The following is a 23,516-nucleotide window of genomic DNA, read 5'->3' on the forward strand; positions in this document are numbered from 1 at the left end:
AATGAAGTTGCAACTTACTACTGGATTTCAGCCAATATGACCAATGTCTGAGTAAACATGCATTGGCTTGCACTCATATGCACAAAAGCCAGTACAAAATGTTGTCTGTCGAAGCATGGATCTAGGCCAGGGGTGTCAAACTCAAATTCATCGAGGGCCGCATTAGCAGTTTGGTCCCCATCAAAGGGCCGGGTTAACTTGAGCCATTTTTAAAATGAATTTACTCCATGAAGGCACGGAGTAAATTCATTGGAAAAAAGGGGGGGAGGCTGCAAGGCTGGCGGCGGCTCCGCGGGCCATCAGTCGAGGTCTGGCGGGCCGGATTTGGCCCGCGGGCCTTGTGTTTGACACCCCTGCTCTAGGCATTCTGCATACACAGGCATTCTGCATACACAGTCCTTGCATACACAGTCCTACTTTCTTTGTTGAGACAAATCAATTGAAGTAAAATGTACAATTGTGGAGACAGAATAGGCCAATTCAGAAGTACTGTAGCGGAATTGAAGTGCACAGTCATAGTGGAATAGCACAAGTTTCATCTGAAAGAGTACATCACGACTTTGCTCTTCAACACCAGACGTGCAACTCTCCATCTGTCTCCACCCCCCATTTTGCAGGGTGGCCCATAAGGAACAGAAAGCAGAGCTGGTAATTACAGATGGCAGAACCTGCAAATAGTTTGTGTCAATGCATCATTTAAAAAAAAAAAAAGGTGAATTGACCAAGCTCATCTAATTACTTTAGCAGGGCTGGAACATCAACTCAGCTGTCACAGGTCCTGACCCAACACTGAATCTTGGAGCAGTAACAAAAGGGAATGATTGATGGTGTGTTAACTAAGATGGCACATTGCTAAGGCGGGGACTCTATCATTTTACACACATGTGATAAAGATTTGATAGAAAGGTTCCAAATGTGTTATCTATGCATACATATGGTTTGCCATCCTTCAAAGTGCTCACAATAATAGCAAGATGCTGAACATGAATCTCTCATGTTAGAGACCTTAGAGACCAATACTTTAACCATCATAATAGAAGTAGACATCATGTGGCTTGTGGGCTGCCTCAAGACTATTTTTGCAGATCCTGAACTCCCTCTGAACCATCCACATTGCTGCTTTTGAAAGTCTCTGGAAGCAACAAAAGGAAGGAAGGAAGGGAAGGAAGGAAGGAACTGAAAGCTAATTTGTGTTATCCTTTTTTATATATTGTTTTTCTTAATTTGGGGCATTAGTAGGCCCCCTTTGGTCCCAGGATGGGAAATTGATGCTAGGCCACTACAGCTTACCAACTGCTGTATTACACCATGCTGACTTCATCAAGACACATGTAGATGAGGGAAGACTCAGTCTGACCTTCCCTTCTTGAGGTGGTATACAAACACTGTGAAATGTCTTCCTTTTTACTGGAGTGCCTGTATTTCTCTCCTTGTTTTATCCTTGCGGAGGAGAGGTACTGAAGTTAAAAGCTGCTGCAGCAAAAGAGAAGCCTGAAGAAGTTTATAGCACTGTTGTGAAAATGGGGATTTTAAGCAGGAAATGATAATTGTACAAACACCTTTTCATTTATCACTGCAAGGCTTGTTTTGTGCCATGTTCACGAAGACCTAAGCATTTACCTGATGGTATACCGATGCAACCTTTCATTCAGTGCTCTTGTTCCTTTAAATACTATCTGTGTTCAAAACAAAGAGGGGTAATTTACTAATGACAGATGAGGACCTAGGCAGCTTTTAGAAAGCATTCACTGTGAGCCATAAAAGAGAATTATTTGGTTTTATGGAGTAATTTGATAAGGATTGATTTATTATTTACAAAGAGAGGACTCAGAGAGGAGAAACAGGTGTAGATAAATAATATACTGCCCTCTGTTTTTCTCCCCCTCCCACCACCCACCTACCCACCCAAGGATTTGAAGGTCTGAACTGTGAAATCAACTTTGATGACTGCTCCTATGGCTTCTGCAAAAGCAATTCAACCTGTTTGGACCTGGTGGCAGACTACACTTGTGTGTGTCCTCCAGGCTTCACAGGTAAGGTGTTGTCTAAGACTTTAAATGAAACAATAAATATTTAAAGGCTCGATTATATCTTGGAAAATTAAAAGTAAATAACCGGCCATGATCACATTTCATATGTTGCCTTATTGCTAATAAAAACGGAATGTCTGGTGTGCTGCAATGAGGCTCATCAATTATGTTCTTTAATCCTGTGCGCATAAGATGAAAGTTGGAAATGCTGACATTAATGTTTCCGAGTTAATTGACAGCAACTTTCAAAAGTACTCACAACTCTTAATAACTAATCCACCTTCTAAAGAAGATCAGTAAAGGGCTCAAATATAGTGTACACTGGGGTGAGGAGTCTTTTTTTCCTGTCAGAGTGTCTTCCCTGTGTCGAGTGCTGCATGCCCAGAGCTTCAAATTTAGTAATTACAAATAATGAGTTATTTGAAATCTATCAATTTTTCTTGTAATATAGATACCATTATATAATACTGTGACTGTAACTTTATAAAGGCTAACTTTGCTTCTCTTCAGGGCAATGAAACATTTCACTTGTTTTCTTAGTTACAAGGGTTTCACTGAATGATGGTAGAGGAATCTGACAAGGGTCAAATGTTGACTCATGTTGTGTGCTGTGGTGTTACCAAAAACTCTGCTTTGGGGATTCAGCAATAATGTGCTGAATAACAGGAGATTGTTTTGTACCACATACCAGTGGCTGGAAGCATCTAGAGGCAGATATTTTCAAAGTCACTAAAAGCGACTGTTGTGGTTGCTTTTGAGATATAGGGAATTGATTTATTTTTAACTTGTAAATGTAACTGTAACTAAACAAATTTGTAACCATAATATCAAAGTGTAACTAGAACTCTTAAGGAGTCCGATACTGTGCTGGAGCCATGGATCTCAGGGTTTGGGAGACCCTAAACATCATCCTCCTTCTCGTGGCGAAGGGGCTTGAGTAATTCAGAGAAGCTATGGGCTATGCCATGCAGGGACACCCATGACGGATAGGTCATAGTGGAGAGTTCTGACTAAATGCAATCCACCTGGAGCAGGAACTGACAAGCCACTCCAATATCTGTGCCAAGAAAACTCCATGGACAGAAACAAAAGGCTAAAAGATATGATGCTGGAAGATGGGACCCTTAATTCGGAAGGCGTCCAACATGATACTGAGGAAGAGCAGAGGACAAGTACAAGTAGCTCCAGAGCTAATGAAGTGGTGGGGCCAAAGCCAAAAGGATGCTCAGCTGCAGCCATGCCAGGAAGTGAAAGGAAAGTCTGATGCTGCAAAGAAAAAATACTGCATAGGAACCTGGAATGTAAGATCTATGAACCTTGGTAAGCTCGATGTGGTCAAACAGGGTATGGTAAGAATAAACATTGACATCCTGGGCATCACTGAACTAAAATGGATGGGAACAGGCAAATTCAATTCAGATGATTATCATATCTAACATTATGGGCAAGAATCCCATAGAAAAATTGAGTAACCGTCTGTGGAGTTCCCCTTTAATATGTCAAGGGTTCATGTTTTGTTATGTTAATTGGTCATGCATATTCATGTTGTTGAGAGGTGGAGCCGAGAGGTGTAAGAAGAGGCGGAGCCTGAGATATTCAGGGGGCAATCAGAGAAGAGAGATGAGTAGAGTGAGAGGGTGGAGAAGGGAACAGAGTGTGGAGTTTGGGGACATCTGAGAGGTGATTAGAGTTAGGAGTATATTATCAAATAAAAGATTGTTGTTAATAAGAAATTTACCTAAATAAGATATTAATGAATCACTATCAATTTCTGTAATCAATAAACAAAAGTTATATTTAAAAGATTTTGAAGTGTGGACCTGAATCTTCATCTTCCTGAAATAATGGTGATTTAGTGATCACCTGGTGGCAGCAGTGTATAAGAGGTGGTTGTTTGCCTTCGTGTGCTCTGAGGCTTGACGGTCAAGCAAGGGGCAGGAGGGTGAACGCCACACCCTCATAGTCAACAAAAGAGTGCGAAAAGCTGTACTGGGATATTATCTCAAAAATGATAGAATAATTTCAATACGAATCCAAGGCAGACCTTTCAACATCACAGTAATCCACGTTTATGCACCAACCACCAATGCTAAAGAGGCTGAAATTGACCAGTTCTATGAAGACTTACAACACCTTCTAGAACTGACACCAAAGAAAGATCTTCTCATTATAGGGGACTGGAATGCTAAAGTAGGGAGCCAAGAGATAAAAGGATCAAGAGATAAGTTTGACCTTGGAGTTCAAGACGAAGCAGGGCAAAGGCTAATAGAGTTTTGTCAAGAGAACAAGGTGGTCATCACAAACACTCTTTTCCAACAACACAAGAGGCAACTCTACACATGGACATCACCAGATAAGCAATACCAAAATCAGATTGATTGTGTTCTCTGCAACCAAAGATGGAGAAGCTCTACACAGTCAGCAAAAATGAGACTTGGAGTTGATTGTGGCTCTGATCATCAGCTTCTTGTAGCAAAACTCAAGCTTACACTGAAGAAAGTAGGAAAAACCACTGGGTTAGTCAGGTATAATCTAAACCAAATCCCGTATGAATACACAGTGGAAGTGAAGAACACATTTAAGGACCTAGATTTGGTGGACAGAGTGCCTGAAGATCTATAGATGGAGGCTCATAACATTGTACAGGGGGCAGCAACAAAAACCATCCCAAAGAGAAGGAAATGCAAGAAAGTAAAGTGGCTGTCCAACAAGGCTTTACAAATAGCAGAGAAGAGAAGGGAAACAAAATGCAAGGGAGATAAGAATATTACAGAAAATGGAATGCCGACTTCCAAAGAATAGCAAGGAGAGACAAAAGGGCCTTCTTAAATGAACACTGCAAAGAGACAGAGGAAAATAATAGAAAAGGAAAAACCAGAGATCTGTTCAAGAAAATTGGAGATGTTAAAGGAACATTTTGTGCAAAGATGGACATGATAAAGGAGAAAAATGGTAGGGACCTCACAGAAGCAGAAGACATCAAGAAGAGGTGGCAAGAATACATAGAGGAATTATACCAGAAAGATCTGGATGTCCTGGACAACCCAGATAGTGTGGTTGCTGACCTTGATCCAGACATCCTGGAGGTGATGGCATTCCAGTCGAACTATTTAAAATCTTAAAAGATGATGCAGTTAAGGTGCTACACTCAATATGCCAGCAAGTTTGGAAAACTCAGCAGTGGCCAGAGGATTGGAAAAGGTCAGTCTACATCCCAATCCCAAAGAAGGGCGATACCAAAGAATGCTACAACTACCACACAATTATACTCATTTCACTCGCTAGCAAGGTTATGCTCAAAATCCTACAAGTTAGTCTTCAGCAGTATACGGACCAAGAAATCCCAGAAGTACAAGCTGGATTTCGAAGGCACAGACGAACTAGAGACCAAATTGCTAACATGCGTTGGATTAGGGAGAAAGCCAGAGAGTTCCAGAAAAACATCTACTTCTGTTTCATTGTTTACTCAAAAGCATTTGACTGTGTGGACCACAGCAAACTATGGCAAGTTCTTCAAGAAATGGGAGTGCCTGACCACCTTATCTACCACCTGAGAAATTTATATGTGGGACAGGAAGCAACAGTTTGAAGTGGATATGGAACAACTGATTGGTTCAAAATTGGGAAAGGATTACAACAAGGCTGTATATTGTCTCCCTGCTTATTTAACTTATATGCAGAATACATCATGCAAAAGGCAAGATTGGATGAATCCCAAACTGGAATTAAGATTGCCGGAAGAAATATCAACAACCTCCGATATGCAGATGATACCACTCTGATAGCAGAAAGTGAGGAGGAATTAAAAAAAACCTCTTAATGAGGGTGAAAGAGGAGAGCACAAAAATGGTCTGAAGCTCAACATAAAAAAAAAACTAAGATCATGGCCACTGGTCCATCCTGGCAAATAGAAGGGGAAGATATGGAGGCAGTGACAGATTTTACTTTCTTGGGCTCCATGATCACTGCAGATGGTGACAGCAGCCACAAAATTTAAAAACGCCTGCTTTGTCAGAGGAAAGCGATGAGAAACCTAGACAGCATCTTAAAAAGCAGAGACATCACCTTGCCAATAGAAGTCCAAATAGTCAAAGCTATGGTTTTTCCAGTAGCGATGTATGGAAGTGAGACCTGGAGCATAAAGAAGGCTGACCAGCGAAGAATTGATGCTTCTGAATTGTGATGCTGGAGGAGACTCTTGAGAGTCCCCTGGATTGCGAGGAGAACAAACCTATCCTTTCTAAAGGAAATCAACCATGAGTGCTCACTGGAGGACAGATCCTGAAACTGAGGCTCCAACACTTTGGCCATCTCATGAGAAGAGAAGACTCCCTAGAAAAGATACTGATGTTGGGCAAGTGTGAAGGCAAGAGGAGAAGGGGACGACAGAGGACAAGATGGTTGGACAGTTTTATCAAAGCTACCAACATGAATTTGGCCCAACTCCAGGAGGTCGTGAAAGACAGGAGGACCTGGCGTGCTTTGGTTCACGGAGTCATGAAGAGTTGGACACGACTTAACGACTAAACAACAAGAAACATCATCCTGCCACCTGTCAGCTAGGGATGGTTCCAGGAAAAGTAGGCACTGACAATGTACTGGTAAGTCTTGTTTGAGGCATCTTTGCACCACCTGAATAAAGACAAATTTTCAGTAGTATTCTGAGCCAATTTTCATTTAGGAGTATATGACAGAGACGTAAAAATATGCCAGGACTGGATATTCATCTTGTAGTCACTTTTTGAATGGATATTGATAAATGTGAGTGAAAAGATGAGGCTAATTTGGCTTCTGCTGTAAAATGTTCATTGAAATTTTTCTGCTTTACTTGGCACTCGGAAAGTTTTCCTATTCTCTGATAGTTATCATATACCTAATTACAATGTTTGTTTTCCCCTCTCCTTTCTTGCCATGCCCTATGTATTCTAAGTAGCTTATTGCTGGTCAAATATATTTGTGATTGGTTCTATTATGTCATCAGCAGACTGACATTACATTACAAATGCCTGTTACTGACTAGGACTCAGTTTTACCTTTGGAAAATTCTGCTGTCACCTTAATTCCTTACAATCGGCCTTGGTGCCTAGGAATTCTGGTAACCTAAGTCGAAAACATCCAGAAAGATATTTAACCATGTGTAGCTAACAGTCCCGCCCTCACCTGTCCATCACTGTACAACAGTGAAGAAGGAGCCAATGAGTGAACGGAAGGCGAAGCCAAGGGGGGAGGGAGCTGGATATAAAGGCTGGCGTAGAGAGGCTGAGAGAGATTCTGTGAGTGAGAGACAGTGTGAAACTTAAAAGTGAACTAAGAGTGAGTTAGAGATCTGTAAGAACGCTGAATGGAATAGAGAATTAAAAGAAGTTTAACGTTAAAGTAGAATTGATTCAAATACAAGTGATTAGCAACCTGTGATTTACGTATTGAATATTAATCCTATGTTAACTTCCCTGATTTAATAAATGACTTAAGTTTTAAAAGCACACATGTCTCAATGATTAAAATGATATTAAAGTAGTAATACCTGGTGGCAGCAAAGAAAGAAGAGCGAGAACCTCGTGAAGACCTGAGGGGATAGGGGCTTTAGAGGAGATCGCTACACCATGCAGTTGCATCTACTAGCACTACTATCTCTGCGTGTCAAGAAGAAATGCTTGAAATGTCCTCTCATGCATGAGTTGTCTACAAATATGGTTTATTACATGCAACAGAAGTCCCTTAAATGGATGGAGTCTGCTAGTGTTTGAAAAAAGCCTACTCACATACACTTTGAGTTCTAACTAATAGATATACCATTTGTTATTATAGCTATTCATGTACACACCAACATCCTTCATCTTCTTTGAAGGAGATAAACTGGGGGACCATTTTCACCAGATTTCTCCAGGGAGGAGAAATCCTCCATCAGTTTATGAGGTGTGGGACTAACCACTAATAGTAGTATACTACCACCCATTTTTCTCTTTCCTTATTCATACCTTCCTTTCTGTCTTGCTTGTTTGCTAAGAACTTCCTAAGAAACTTCCAGTCACATCTTGTTTGAAAGGTTGTGTGGGGAATGATCCCTGGGGCTGCTTTTCTCTCTCTCTCTCTCTCTCTCTCTCTCTCTCTCTCTCTCTCTCTCTCATTCTCAGAATCTTTAGAATGTATTTCATCATTGCATGAGAGTGAAGTTATGTTAGTGTGCAGCAGACCAAATAAACATTCTACAAGACATTTATAAAATTGAAGGCAGCCCAAACAAAAGCATTATACCTTTGAAACTGCACTTCAGATCAACACCAAATTTGGAACAGGTGTAGCCGATAGTTTGCTCTTGTTCTGTGCCAAATATAGGAAAGTTTGAGCAAAGAGTTTTTTAAGTATACATTTTTTAGAAAAAAGTAAAACTCTTTCCTCCCTCCAGGAACAAGCACTCTTAAGCTTCCACAGATATAAAAGAGATTACATAAATTGAAAAGACCAGTCTTGTTTATTTTGAAAGAAAGTGATTGGCCCCACTGCTTTTTTTAATTTGGAAGGAATCCAGGCTGCAAAGGCTGAACTATATATCTTCAAAAAAGGACTTTCAAAAGGAAAAAGAGAACCCACTGTTTTTAAGACTCAACATGCCTCACCAGCGACAGTGTTCCAAAGTAGATATATTGTTGCTTTTCATGGCCTGGGAAGGGAAATGTTTGGAGGGAAATGAAAGATCACAGAGAAAGAGTTAAAAGACAGATTTTCTTTGAAGAGTAAAAAAAAAAAAAGCAGGCTTGTTCTTTAAAAATGGAGTGACAATCCTCCAGAAAGGAACATGTTGCCATGTATCTCCAGGGAATTAGCAGACAGTTTGGTAAGGTATATTCAGAATATTTCTGCATTGCAAAAGCACAGAGAAGTTTTTTTTGTCCCAGCCCTAAGTGTTTTCAATAATCATTATCTCGGGATTTCTGACACCAGGCTCCAGACACAAGTCTTCAAATGGTAAATCAGCTCCAGGTCTGGAACAATCTGACCTTTTTAACTTGTCAGTCAGGACGCATATAGCTGACTCTCAGAAGGAGAGCTTATTAACCCCTTCATGCCCAACAAGCATTGGTGCTGAGTAAGCGATCCTGTGGCTGGTTGTAAAAGTATTTTAAAAGCTATTTTTAAAAGAATAGAGTATTCCTTTTTTGAGAAGTTCACTCATTTAAGCTGTGATATTACTGGTTTTTTTTTTTTTTTTTGCTTTGTGGCTGGGATCTTACTCAATGTTAGCAGAGCTTTGGTGCCTATATCCTGTCACCATTGGTGGGGTAGGGACTTCTGAGTGTAGCAGGTAAAATATGGCAGAAATATAATCACAGTACTTGTTTGCATGTGTTTAATCCTTTATGGGCCATTTAATGACTTATGGGCCATTCCAGTCAAAACAGAGCTTAGAAAATAACTTTTTTTGTAAGATGGGACAGTGCATTAGGGGGAATTCTGGGAATTGCAGTCCAAAAAAGTAACTGTAGGGGCAGTAGATGTAATCCTTCTTCTGTGTCTGTATGTGTTCAGTAAATGTTAGACATCCATGGAAAAGAATAAAAAGTTATCTATAGAACCTCATCCATGGTGAGATGGTATAATGTTAACAGCCAGAATTATGCTGGATTCCTTTGTGATTAATTTACAAGGTGCTGGGGTATATGTCAGTTGTGCAATGGAACATATGACCAGGCATGACTTCAAGTGGAACCCCAGCACATATTCAATTAGCTTCAATTGCCTGCAGCAAATTACCGTATTTTTCGCTCCATAAGACACACCTTTCCATAAGACGCACCAATTTTTAGGAGAAGAAAACAGGAAAATATAATCTGTTTTCTTCGCTCCATAAGACGCACAGACTTTCCACCCCCCTGTTTTGTGGGAAAAAAGTGTGTCTTATGGTGTGAAAAATACGGTACTCACATCTTACCTGGAAGTTGAGTTATGGCAACTGGACTTATTTTTTATTAGGATGAAATGTTTTGCTACTCATCCAAGTAGTTCCTTCAGTCTGCGGAGAGTTGGTAGGAGACCCCTGAGATATCCTTCATGTTAGTTTCACTTTCCCCTGGTCTGAACAGGCTTGTTATATGGACAAAATATGGGGGGAGTGAGTGAAAATCCCACTTCTGCAGTCCTTCTCTGCCCATTGTCATGGGGTGTTAACAGTCGTTAACAGTGGTCTTTCTAGTGAGTGTGGTCCTGATCTTTCTCGGGATGGATGAAAGGGCAGCATGATAAATAGGAGAGAGATTGTATCTAAGGCCTCCACCCCGGTTGAGTGAGGGATTTTCTATATGCACATGTATGGTTTCCCTGACCTTTCTTTCAAACCACCTATCTTCTCAGTCCAAAATGCTTACATCTTGGTCATTGAATGAGTGTCCTTTGTCCTTCAGATGAAGGAATAGTGCTGATTGTGCTCCTGAGCCATTGCCCTTGCTGTACTGGTCCATTCTCTTGTTTAGTGGTTGTTTGGTTTCTACAATATAGAGCTCCGAACACTCGTCTTTGCATTGGACCACATACACTATATTCTTCCTGTTTGTTCTGGTGTCCGGTCTTTTGGGTGGATGAGTCTCTGCTTTTGAGCTTTTCAAGACACACATGCCATGTAAGGAATGACCAGGTTCTTCCATTGGCTCTGGGTCTCAGACTGTGCCATTGTCCTGCTGGGTCAGGACATTGCCTTGTTAAAGGCCCATTTTGGATATCCACAGGCCTTAAGGTCTCCTATTCATCATGTTCCTCTTTCATCCATCCCCAGAAAAATCAGAACCACACTCATTAGAAAGACCAATTAATGACTGTTAATGACCCATGACAATGGGTGTAGAAGGACTGCAGAAGTGGGATTTTCACTCACCCCCATCATTTGTTCATCTAATGAGCCTATCCAGGCCAGGGGGAAGTGAAACCTACATGGAGTATCAGGAGTCTCCAACCAACTCTCCTCAGACTGAAGAAGCTACTTGGATAAGTAGTGAAACGTTTTAGCCTAATAAGAAACAAGTCCAGTTGCCATGACTTAACTTCCAGATAATCTCACCTGGATGACTGGGAATCTTCACAGATATACTCACATCTTGCTCAAAAACAAATAGGATCCTGTCCAGTTTATGTTGCTTTCTGAATAGTTGAATCTGTACTGTTTATCTAAACAAGTTTTACTTTACTCTGTCCCTTTCATCTGGCCACTCTTAACCTGGTTGGAGTCATCCACCAAAGCTTTTAGTTACAAGCAAATCCTACTATATTTTGCTTAACACAAATATGGTGTCTAAAATGTGACAAACTCAGCCAGAACAGGGAGATACTTCCAAGGATAGAGGAGACAGCTTCTCCTCTATCTATATGAGATACGGGGAGAAAATCTTTCAATGGCTAGGTTTTCATGGCTATGATGAATTCCTAGCTCAGCAAGATTTAGGGGAGGCTGGAGTATGGCCACATAGCTCAGTCCACCTGCAGTAAGCAATAGGTTATCAAAATCAATGGTTTAAAAATAAAATAAAATAAATAAAACAAATTAATAAAATAAAAAAAATCCGATGGCATCCTTCAGTCTCGAAAGACTATGGTATCGTGCTCTGTATCGAGGACTTGGAACAGCGTCTAGTGTGGCTGAGAAGGCCAATTCGAGAGCGACAATCCCTTCCACACTGAAGACAAATCCAATCTGTCCCCTGTCCAGTTCCCTGATTTTGCTGCTTTTGTAACCGCCTCTTTGCCTTGGCCTGCTGGACAAGGGTCTCTTCAAATTGGGAGAGGCCATGATGCACCGCCTGCCTCCAGGCTGAACGCTCAGATGTCAGGATTTCCCATCTTTTGCGATTCATTCGTAAAGCCTTCAGATCCCACTTGCAGATGTCCTTGTATCGAAGCTGTGGTGTCCCTCTGGGGTGATTTCCCTGCACTAATTCTCCATACAGGAGATCTTTTGGAATCCGACCATCAGCCATTCTCATGATATGCCCAAGCCAAAGTAGACGTCGCTGTTTCAGTAATGTATACATGCTAAAAATTCCAGCTCGTTCTAGAACTACTCTATTTGGAACTTTGTCCAGCCAAGTGATACCAAAAATGTGTCGGAGGCAACGCATATGGAAGGTGTTCAGCTTCCTCTCCTGCCGTGCACAAAGGGTCCAGGACTCACTGCAGTACAGGAGTGTGCTCAGGACACAGGCTCTATAGACCTGGATCTTGGTATTGTGTCGTCAGCTTCTTATTGAGCCATACTCTCTTTGTGAGTCTTGAGAACATGGTAGCTGCTTTCCCAATGCGTTTATCCAGCTCAACATCTAGAGAGAGGGTGTCAGAGATTGCTGAGCCAAGGTACACAAAGTCATGAGCAACCTACAATTCTTGTGTGGAGATGGTAATAGAGGAAGGTGAGTCCACGCCCTGGCCCATGACTTGTGTTTGCTTCAGGCTGATTGTTAGTCCAAAGTCTTGACAGGCCTTGCTAAAATGATTCCGGAGTTGTTGGAGGTCTTCAGCAGAATGGGCAACAACAGCTGCATCATCTGCGAAGAGGAAGTCATGTATGCATTTCAGTTGGACTTTGGTCCTCGCTCTCAATCTAGAGAGATTAAAGAGCTTTCCGTCTGATCTAGTCCAGAGATAGACACCTTCTGTTGCAGTTCCAAATGCATGCTTCAGCATGACAGCAAAAAAGATCCCAAAAAGGGTCAGCGTGAGGACACAGCCCTGTTTCACTCCGCTTCGAATGTCAAAGGGATCTGATGTTGAGCCATGAAAATTACAGTGCCTTTCATTCCCTCATGGAAGGACCTGATGATGTTAAGGAGTCAAGGTGGACATCCAATCTTGGGAAGTATTTTAAAAAGGCCATCCCTGCTAACCAAATCAAAGACCTTTGTAAGGTCTATGAAGGCCACAAAGAGTGGCTGTTGTTGTTCCCTGCATTTCTCCTGCAACTGTCTGAGGGAGAATACCATTGGCTCGAAATCCACACTGTGATTCTGGATAGATTCTGTCTGCAAGCACCTGGAGCCTCTTCAGTATGACACGAGCAAGCAGCTTCCCTACAACACTAAGAAGAAAGTTGCCACGGTAGTTATTGCAGTCACCCCTGTCTCCTTTCTTCTTATACAATGTGGCGATGTTTGCATCCTTCATGTCTTGTGATACTCCACCTTCCCTCCAGCAAAGACAAAAGACTTCATACAGTTCGGTGGTGATGATCTCTTTAAGCACTTCAACAGGGATGTTATCCTTTCCAGGTGCCTTGCCAGAGGTGAGGGAATCCAAGGCTGCTTTTATTTCTGCTAAGATTGGTTCACTGTCCAACTCTTCCAAGACAGGCCAGCACTCAATGTTGTTTAATGCTTCTTCGGTTACTACATTCTCTCTGGAATATAACTCAGAGTATTGCTGCACCTAACGGTCCATCTGCTGTGCTCGGTCCTGGATGATCACGCCTGTAGCAGACTTCAAGGGAGCAGATTTCTTCTGTATTGGACCTAAAGCCTGCTTGATAACATCATACATTCCTTTGATGTTACCTGTGTCCGCTGCTATCTGTATCTGAGAGCAGAGCAGAAGCCAATAATCGTTGGAACATCTCCTGGCAGCCTGTTGGACTTGACTACAAGCAGTTCGAAGAGCTTGCAAATTGTACTCACTAGGACAGGCTTTGTATGCTGCTATCCTCTTATCCTCAATGGCTGGCATCAACTCCTCCGAATGGGCTTCAAACTAGTCGGCCATCTTTTTGGTCTTCTTGCCAAAGGTGGACAAGGTGCTGTTATACACAGCATTCTTGAAATGTTCCCAACGTCCAGGTGCATTTTCATCAGCCTGACCTGGAAGGGTTTCCTGAAGCACTTGGGCAAATTCCTCCACTTTTCTTTGATTGCAAGTCTTGCTGATGTCAATACGTGGTCTTCCTTCCTTTTTCGTGTGATAGAATCTCTTTGTTCGCAGTTTTACTCTACTACACACCAGGGAGTGATCAGTATCGCAATCAGCACTCTGGTAGCTGCGTGTGATTGAAATACTAGGAAGGCTCGAATGTCTGGTGAGGATCAAATCGAGCTGATGCCAATGCTTGGATCTTGGATGTCTCCAAGAAACTCTGTGTTGAAGCTTCATATTAAAGGATGTGTTGCTGACACAAAGACCATAATAACTGCACAACTCCAGCAAGCGTTGGCCATTTTCCTTCATCTTTCCAATGCCAAAATGGCCTAGACAAGTGGGCCAGGAGTTGTGATCAGCACCAACTCTAGTGTTAAAGTCTCCGAGAATGAACAGTGCCTCTCTTTCAGGGACTTTTTTGATAGTAGCTGCCAGATCATCATAGAATTTGTCTTTCACTTCTTTAGTGGATGACAGTGTTGGTGCATATGCACTAATGAGGTTGACTGGTCCTGCTGATGAGTGGAGCTGCAGAGACAGGATTCTTTCACTCCCAACAGTAGGTGGAACAATGGATCTCAGAAGAGTATTTCTGACTGCAAAGACCACACCATATTCCCTGGTCTCATTTGATGGTTTTCCCTGCCAGAAGAATGAGAAGTTCTTTTCTTTGACAGATCCAGAGTCTGGCAGTCTCGTCTCTTGCAGGGCCCATCTGCAGTCTACTCAGTTCCATGTCAATGACAGCTGTCTTACGCACATCGTCTATTTCCTGCAGGTCATCATGAAAGCTGTAGTCAGAAAAGCCAGGGGTCATTGTCCGTACATTTCAAGTGCCCAGCTTTAGGGCAGAAGTTTTCTTACAATTGTTGCACGGTGCATGGTTATCGATCTGCTTTTCGGGTTTCACCCTAAACCCCATGTACCCCGTGAACTTAACAGACCGTGGCGAGGTAGCACCTTACTGGCTGGGGGCTGCCCAGCTTAAGGCGGGCGGTATCTACCTAGTGAGGTGCAATGACCTCTCCCACCATCAGAAGTAGCCCCTGGCATCATGCTCTACACCAATCGAGCAAAGACTTATAACTGGTAACTGCTACTTCCTGTGTTGTTTCGATGCTGTATGCGAAGCTGGAGTGTCCTCTCCAGAGCACGAAGCCTGGGTAAAATAATATGGAGGATAGGCTGTTACCCAGGCAGCAAATCCCCTCTCTCCACATCGCTGAAATAGTCCAGTGGAAAAGTGAGATCCAATACAACTGGTTCCAGCGATGTCGCAGGATTTGGAAGAACAACACAAACTGCCTCTGGGACTCCAGCTCCAGATTTTTCCTCAAGGTGAACTCCTGAAGCCTTTTCCATCAGTGGATATAGCCACAAGGCAGTGGAGGTTTGAAATTGGAGTTTTCCTTCTCCTAGATGGGCTGCCTTCCAGGGCTGATGAGCCCCACCTACCCGGCCTGCTCTCTAATAGTGCAGTAGTATGATCTGACCCTTTCAAAGTTTCCTACCCCCAGCTGTATGCAATGCTAATTGGCTTTCCTATTTTCCAAATTAGGGTCAAAAATAGAATTAAGCTCCTGCTCCTGCTGCTTCAAAGCTGAAACAATGCCCTCCATCAGACCATGTGGTCAGGAGAAATAAAGATCCACCTAGAAAAAATGTCCCACTAAAACATCTGCCCAGACATACCTGCCCTATCTTCTTCAAGGGGGGGGGGGCTCGGAGCTCCTGCTCCTGCTGCTTCAAAGGTGAAACAATGCCCTCCATCAGACCATGTGGTCAGGAGAAAAAAAATATCAAGATTAAAGCCAAGATTAAAAGCAATTTTAAAACATTTTAAATTCATTATTATTATAAAAAATTCAAATCCCCCCACCCAATTTGGTCACATTTCTCCAAATCTCATGTGCATTTTTCCCCATTCATATTTCATATCGGGTTGTGAGCTTTCTTTTTCTTCCCAAATTAAAATATGGTAGTATTTAAGCACATTTAGTTTTCTTGGAGTGGGTTTGTGTATTTTACCTAACTGACATAATAACTTCTTCCTATTTTATGCAGTTTTGCTTAATCTAAACAATTGTATATGTGCATACACTTTTTGTCAAATTATGTATATTTAGATACAATTTAAAATATGTACACTCTGTTTCCCTGAAATGTGCTGTAAACAGTACAAATGTACCAATTCTTGCAGTGTCAAAAGGCTGCTTTTGCTGAGGCTATCTGATCCAACAAATAAATGCCTGGAGAACCTGGGCTTCAAGGGTCTTCAAGAGATTTCATATAATAAACTAAACAGTTAATTTTTGCATAACGAATAAAGAGTACAGCTACTAGAGAGTTGCATAAATTGAAGGGAAAATCAATTATGGTTCAACAACACAATTTTCTCTCCCTGTAAGAAATTAACCAAAGTGCCTTGTTTACATGAAATCAGAGGCATAATTTGCTGAAAGTTTCTCATCTGCAAATAATTAGCATGATTTCTTTAATTAGAACTACAGCTTAAGAGTTGAAATCATCTGGAGAAAATGTGTTCATTCATCAACCAAGAATAACATGAGACAAAGTGAAAATTCTTCATTCTTTTCATGTTTCCTGCTTAGGGAAGGCTACAAAGATTTTTATTTATATATATATTTATTTTCCAATTTCAGTTAGTATCCTTTGTTTTAGAAACAAATAAATGGGAACAGTGTCTCCACCAAATATATGGTTATAGACTAATGTATTTAGAATTAATAATAATAATCATGAGTGGTCAAGTCAATCCTGACTTAATGGCAATCCTTTTTCAAAGTTTTCCAAGTATACTTAGAAGTGATTTGCCAATGCCTTCTTCCGGGAGCACCCTGGGACTGTACAACTTGCTCAAGGCCAAACAGTCTGGCTATATTTGTAGAAGGCACAGTGGGGAATTGAACTCCCAATATCTGGTCCTGACGCCAGATACCTAAACCACTGAGCTATTCAGAATTAGGTTAATGTATTTCGCAATCATGATTCTTAGAGTATGTTATAAAACACAGACATGAGAGTTATTTTAAAAGACTCATTGGGTTTGTTTGCATTGTTGCAGGAGAAAAAGCTGAATGCAATGGATTCACCAAGGGTTGATTTGCATGTCACAAACCTTTTACTTCAATTTCCCATCTGTGAAATGAAAATAAAAGAGAACAGCCATGTGGTTGTTTTATAAGGACACATTATTTTTACAAATACTTTTTTTAGATCCAGAATCGTCTTCATGCAAATATGACTACTCCTTTCCTGTGTGGGAGGATTCTGATCTAATGAAGCAGAAGAATCCTTTTGGTAAACAGAAAGAAACAATGATGTTTGTCAGATCCCTGCCTTTGAAGTGAAGAATTAGACATGGGCTATTGATATTCATATCCCTGGGCATAGGAATACAAATGGTGGTACCATAGGTGCCGCATGGGCCCATTCTCTCCCACCAGAACTGGCTGATCCCGTCCCCAATCGTTGAGAAGCACTCAGGTCCTTCATTGTCATTGCTAACAATGGAGCCCAGCTGGCACTTCGCCACCTCCCCATGCCGCTGACCACTTTGGTGATTAGGCGGGACTGGGAGTCTCCCTGCTCAGTTGATGAGTGGTTGGCTGTACGGAGAGGCAGGAAAGCTTCATCTGGGCTCCCTCCTGAACTGGCATGATGACAATGGCAAAGGACGGCAGCACTGTGTGGTAACTGATGAGTGGACAGGCCAGACCAAATGGGCCTCCATGGCACCTGTGGTGGCACTATTTGTATTTGTATCCCCAGGGATACAAATACGAATAGCTGATGTTTATAAACAATTCAAAGATGGAAACAATTTTAACTGATATAGAATTTTGGCATCTTTCATTGTAAGAACAAACATATCTTGTCTTGAGAATCTACACATTTTCCAGGCTTATGGGAAGGGCAAATAAGTCAAAATGCACACAACTGGAGGTGGAGGTGCAAATGTAATTTAGTCAGTGAGGGGAAATATATGAATTGGACAAAATGGAGAGTTGGAAGAAGGGAGGTGCACAAAAATGTCCATGCACAATCCCTTCAAAATTTCATACCTCAGCAGGACATAAGGATAGGAAAATTTGGAAAAATGCAACAAAATGAACAAGGAGAAATTTCCATACCCCCACATTTATACTTCTGGAAATCTAAATCTATGCTACAAAAATCTGTTTTGGAGAATGAAGGTGGGGAGTAAAATTCCCACTTGTCTGGTCTTGTCTTACCATGTGGGAATGAGGACGTTCCATAATATTTTCCTCACTGGTGACAATGGAGAAGAATTCTCTGGTGTTTATGCAAAAGCTCTCCCTTCTTTGCAAAAATTACCAGATTTTGTGCAAAACTATATGAATTGCCCCAAACTGGGATGACTACTGATTTGTTTTAAAATTTGAAGCAATGGATGGGTTGCTTGTGCTTCTATTTGTCCCCCTCCCCCCTCTCTTTTCCCTGTGTGTTTATATGTGTAGGCACATGGAGATATGCTTTTTTGCATGTGCAAGGTTTTCAAAAGGAAACAGCAGACACATTTTGTACAAGTTCCAAAAACCTGGGGGAAAGGGGAGAGTTCTTCTCACTCTTTCCATTTCTAGTTGAGAAACCTCCTGGGAAAGTGGAAAAAAGATGCTGGAGGCATCAAAGAGAGGAAGAATCAGTAAAGGTTACCTCAGCATCTTTCTGCCAGCAGGGCAATTCTGAATGGAGCTACACTTGGGCAAATCCAGAAAAAAAATGAGATCTAATCCACCACTCTCTTGTTTTTAAATGAAAGTACCTGTGTTCTTGTAACACTACCACATTATTGCTTTCAATTTCTTTGGGTGGTGTGTAGATGTTCATGGGAAATGCGAGCAAGCTGTATAGTTGCTACAGATTATCATAGAATGGTTACAGTTTATTTCATTCCATACCGCATCTATCTATCTACAGTCATGGGCAAAAATATTGGCACCCTTGCAATACTGTCAGAAAATGCAACCCTTCTATCAGAAAATTGTTGCAGTTGCAGATGTTTTGGTACTCACATGTTCATTTCTTTTGTTTGTGCTGGAACAACACAAAAAACAGAGAAGAAAAGTCAAATCTGATACAATTCCACACAGAAACCCAAAAATGCACTGGCCAAAATTATTGGTACACTTAATGTAATATTTGGTAGCTCACCCTTTGGAAAAAAAATAACTGAAATCAATTGCTTCCTGTAACTAAGAATGAGTTTCTTGCACCTCTCTACTGGAATTTTGGACCACTCTTCTTTTGCAAACTCCTCCAGGGCCTTCAGATTTGAAGGATGCCTTCTCCCAATTGCTGTTTTGAGATCGCTCCACAAGAGTTCTATGGGATTCCAATCCGGACTCATTGCTGGCCATTTCAGAACTCTCCAGCACTTTGTTTGTAACCATTTCTGAGTGCTTTTTGAGTGTGTTTCAGGTCATTGTCCTGCTGGAAGACCCATGACCACTGGTGGAGACACAGCTTTCTGACACTGACCACTATGTTGCGCCCCAAAATTCTTTGGTAATCATCAGATTTCATTATCCCGTTCACACAGTCAAGGCATCCAGTGCCAGAAGCAGCAAAACAACCCCAAAACATCTTGGAACTTCTACCATATTTGACTGTAGGGACTGTGTTCTTTTCTTTGAATGCCTCATTTCTTTAGTGCCATGATGTCCTTGGCCAAAAAGGTCTACTTTTGTCTCATCTGTCCACAGTACGTTCTCCCAGAAGGATTGTAGTTTTGTCACATAAGTTTTGGCATACTCCAGTCTTGCTTTTTTTTAAATGACTTTGTGTCAGCAGTGGTGTTCTCCTGGTCCTACCATAGCGTCCCTTTTCATTCAGATGGTGATGGATAGTACGAGCTGACATTGTTGTACCCTGTGTCTGCAGATCAGCTTGAATTTGTTTGGAAGTTGATCTGGGTTCTCTATCCAATATTCGAACAAACCTTTGTTGTAATTTTTCAGTAATTTTGCTCTTCCATTCACATCCAGGGAGGTTAGCTACAGTGCCATGGGCTGTAAACCTCTTGATGATACTGCACACAGTAGACACATGAGCATTAAGATCTCTGGAGATGGACTTGTAACCTTGAGATTTTTGGTGTTTTTCCACAATTTTTGCTCTCAAATCCATAGACAACTCTTTTCATCCTTTTCTCCATTCTCAGTTTCACACACAAATCAAAGGTTGAGTCAACTTTTCTCCATCTTAACTGGTTGCAAGTGTGATTACCATATTGCCCACACCTCTTACTTGCGACAGGTGTGTCTAAATACAAATTAAAGGAACATCACATGCTTGAAAAGCAATTATTTCTTACAATTTAGACAGGGTGCCAATAATTTTGGCCAGTGCATTTTTGGGTTTCTGTGTGGGATTGTATCATATTTGACTTTTCTTCTCTGTTTTTTGGTGTTGTTCCAGCACAAACTAAAGAAATGAGCATGTGAGTACCAAAACATTTGCAGCTGCAACAATTTTTTGAGAGATGGGTTGCATTTTCTGACAGAATTGCAAGGGTGCCAATATTTTTGGCCATCTATCTATCTGTCTGTCTGTCTGTGACCTGGCCTGGTTTGTTTCGGTGCAATAATTGGGATTTCAATATGTTTGTACAATCAGGCTCACCATTTTACATCTTGTTTATTTTCTCTGGGGTCCTTTATTAACTGCTTATATCAGTCATAATTTGTTTTCACATCTGTGCTTAAAAACATCATACATATTAAAGTGATGCTAACACAGTGCTAACCATAATGGCACTCTGGAATATGTGACTTTATAACAGCCTTAGAAAATGTGATTGTAAATGCATCCTCATTTGCTTTGTATACTTTGGTTCCTCAAAGTAGTTAATTTGTTTAACTACATCTATGATCTGTGAAAATCCTTTGCTTTAAAGCTGTCAAGCAAACATAAAATACATTGTTTCCAATCAGAAAAAGTTAAATTATGTAGTTGTCAGTTGAATTATAAACTAGCTTTCCTGCTATCCCATACCTTCCATGATTTATAGTTTTAACGTTTCATTTTCTTTTCTGTCAGACAAGAACTGTTCAATGGACATTGATGAATGTGCCTTCAAGCCCTGCAAAAATAGAGCCAGTTGCCATAATTTGATTGGCAAATTTTACTGTAACTGCTTGCCAGGTAGGTGCTCGGGTGGTATGTGGATGAAGAATCAGGACAGAAATAGAACTTCTTTCTTCAGGTGCACTTTTTAAGATTCACATTTGCTTTGTATGAGATTCAGCCTCCCCTCATCCCTATCAGCCATGCATAGAAGCCATGCAAATATTCCTGTAATGCACACAACACATCCATTATGAGGACAATATCCTTATTTTTAAAAATTTGCTTGCAGATCATGTCGCTCGAATACCTATCTGAAAATGAGGTGTTGCATACTAATGAAGAAGCAGTTATTTTATGAAAATATTAGCTGCATTCATAACAGATCCTGCAGGGTGTCCTAATTTCTAAAGCCTTTAAATATGATGATCCACTGATTGCAGGGCATGATTATGGGTGAGGAGGGATCTGTTGTTGGATACAGGCTCCATAGGGAGGGGGAGATTACTTCATAGTCCTTCAGGTCTTCAAAGGTTTTAGCCTGATAAATGTTTGCATTTCTTTCAACACCTTCTCTTCTTTTCTTTTTGAAAGCTGGAAATGTGGTGCATCAAATTGGTTTAACTTTTAAAATCAAAATACTTGACGTTTATTTTTCTTGTGCTAGATGAATGAAATCATCCTTTGGTTGTACAGTGTTTTCTCTTGAACTCTCCAAATATGGTATAAATTTAAGCCAGGGAGAAAGTCTTATTGTTTGTCCCAAGCAAAATAGACTCACTGAATCAACAGAGCTTACATAAATGTTTATTTCCCGAAGTTCTTACTGATTCAGCATATCTACTGGGGGTGGCTATTGCATTTAGATCTAGACTTCTGGCAGAACAGTACTACCAGAGGAACAGGAAGAACCATTTTACTTCAAATGACATGGGCATGGACCTGTCTTATTCGTATATGTTGGCATGGGCAAACAATGGGGCTTAAAGGCCAATATTCTGCCCCAGGGCTCCTCTAAGGCTGCCCCATCCCCAAAATGCAAATATCAGAAACAAACAAAAAACCAAGAAAACTGAAAGTATTAAACAGTAGGGGAAGAGGGGTTAAAGGGCAAAACAAGGTGTAGACTACCCATGAATCTCACCATTCCTAGATAAAATGGAGACTAATTGTAAAAAATAATAAGCATCTTCAGTTGTGGGTATCTGATGCTGTTGAAAGGATCTGGTGCTTGCAAAACTAGGTTTGGAGTCACATGTGACGTGAACATTCATAGGATCATAGATCATAGAACCATAGAATAATGAAGTTGGAAGGGGCCTATAAAACCATGAAGTCCAACCTCCTGCTCAATGTAGGAAACCAAAACAAAGCAGACAGTTGTCTAATTTTCTATAGACATGCCTGAAGAATGCTTTTTTGTTGCTTTTAGTATTTCTTGCTAACCTCAGCTCATTCCCAGCTTTTGCCTTTCGAACACCACCCCTGCAACTCTTTGCTACTTGTCTGTTATCTTGCACTCCTTCCACTTCCTATATTTGTCCTTTTTTATTTTCAGGTCCTCTCTGATCTTTATGTGAAGGCTTTTTTCTTCTTCTTCTGTCTTCCACCTTTTCTTCTTGTTGGAACTGTTTGTAGTTGTTCCTTATTTTGTCTGTAGTTGTTCCTTTAGAATTTCTTTCTTAGGAAATGAAGGGTGAAGTCCAGGTGGATAAACTGTGGTTATATACTGAAGAAAAAATAATTAAAAAATGTAAACATGCTTATTACAGTATGACTTGGAGGATGGGAGGGTGAAGGAGATGATGGAAAAATGGGCAAACATTTTGGACATAATATCAATATTGATGATTGGACTAAGATGTGGAAAGAATCTCAGAAGATGATTAAGCCAGTAAACCTCAGGGAAAATATCCTCAAAATGTTTTATAGATGGCATTATACACCTGTAAGATTGGCAAAAATATCAGAGGGCAACAGCAATATTTGTTGGAAGTGCAAAAAAAAGGGACTTATTACCATATGTGGTGGTCATGCAAAAAAGCTAAAAGATATTGGACACAGGTGTGGGGAATAGTAAAAGAAATTATTCAACAAAAATAGATATAAAATTGGAAATATTATTATTGAATATTATGCCAGAAATTACTGATAAAAAATAAAATATTGTCTAATATATATACTCACAGCAGCCAGGCTACTCTGGGCCCAAAAATGGAAAAGTGAAGCAATACCAATGACATAAGAGTTACTAAAGAAGTTGTGGGATATAGTAGACCTTGTTACACTTTCAGAAGCATTGCGGGAACAACCAAGAGACTATGTAAAACAAAACTAGAATTTAATATATTTTTGGGCCCAGGAAAAGACAGGAGTTTAGGGTGAACTCGATCATACTCATTTCACACTGGGAACCAACTGGAGAAATCTGAGAGCCAAGCAATGTTGGAGTTTCTGACTCCAAAGGGGGAGGGTTTATCTTAGTTAATAATG

General features: G+C 40.9%; 1 protein-coding gene across 1 annotated transcript in view; it reads left to right on the forward strand.

Moving 5' to 3' along the window:
* Positions 1-421: 421 nt before the first annotated feature.
* Positions 422-23,516, forward strand: part of LOC144586981 (uncharacterized) — a 50,919-nt gene continuing 27,824 nt past the window's right edge. Inside the window, exons 1-2 of the mRNA XM_078386207.1 lie at positions 422-2,033; positions 20,997-21,101. Of these exons, the coding sequence (XP_078242333.1) occupies positions 21,011-21,101 (91 nt within the window). The 5' untranslated portion in view covers positions 422-2,033; positions 20,997-21,010. The remainder of the gene's footprint in view (positions 2,034-20,996; positions 21,102-23,516) is intronic.

The sequence above is a fragment of the Pogona vitticeps genome, chromosome 1 (genome assembly GCF_051106095.1).
Source record: "Pogona vitticeps strain Pit_001003342236 chromosome 1, PviZW2.1, whole genome shotgun sequence".
Classification (NCBI taxonomy): domain Eukaryota; kingdom Metazoa; phylum Chordata; class Lepidosauria; order Squamata; family Agamidae; genus Pogona; species Pogona vitticeps.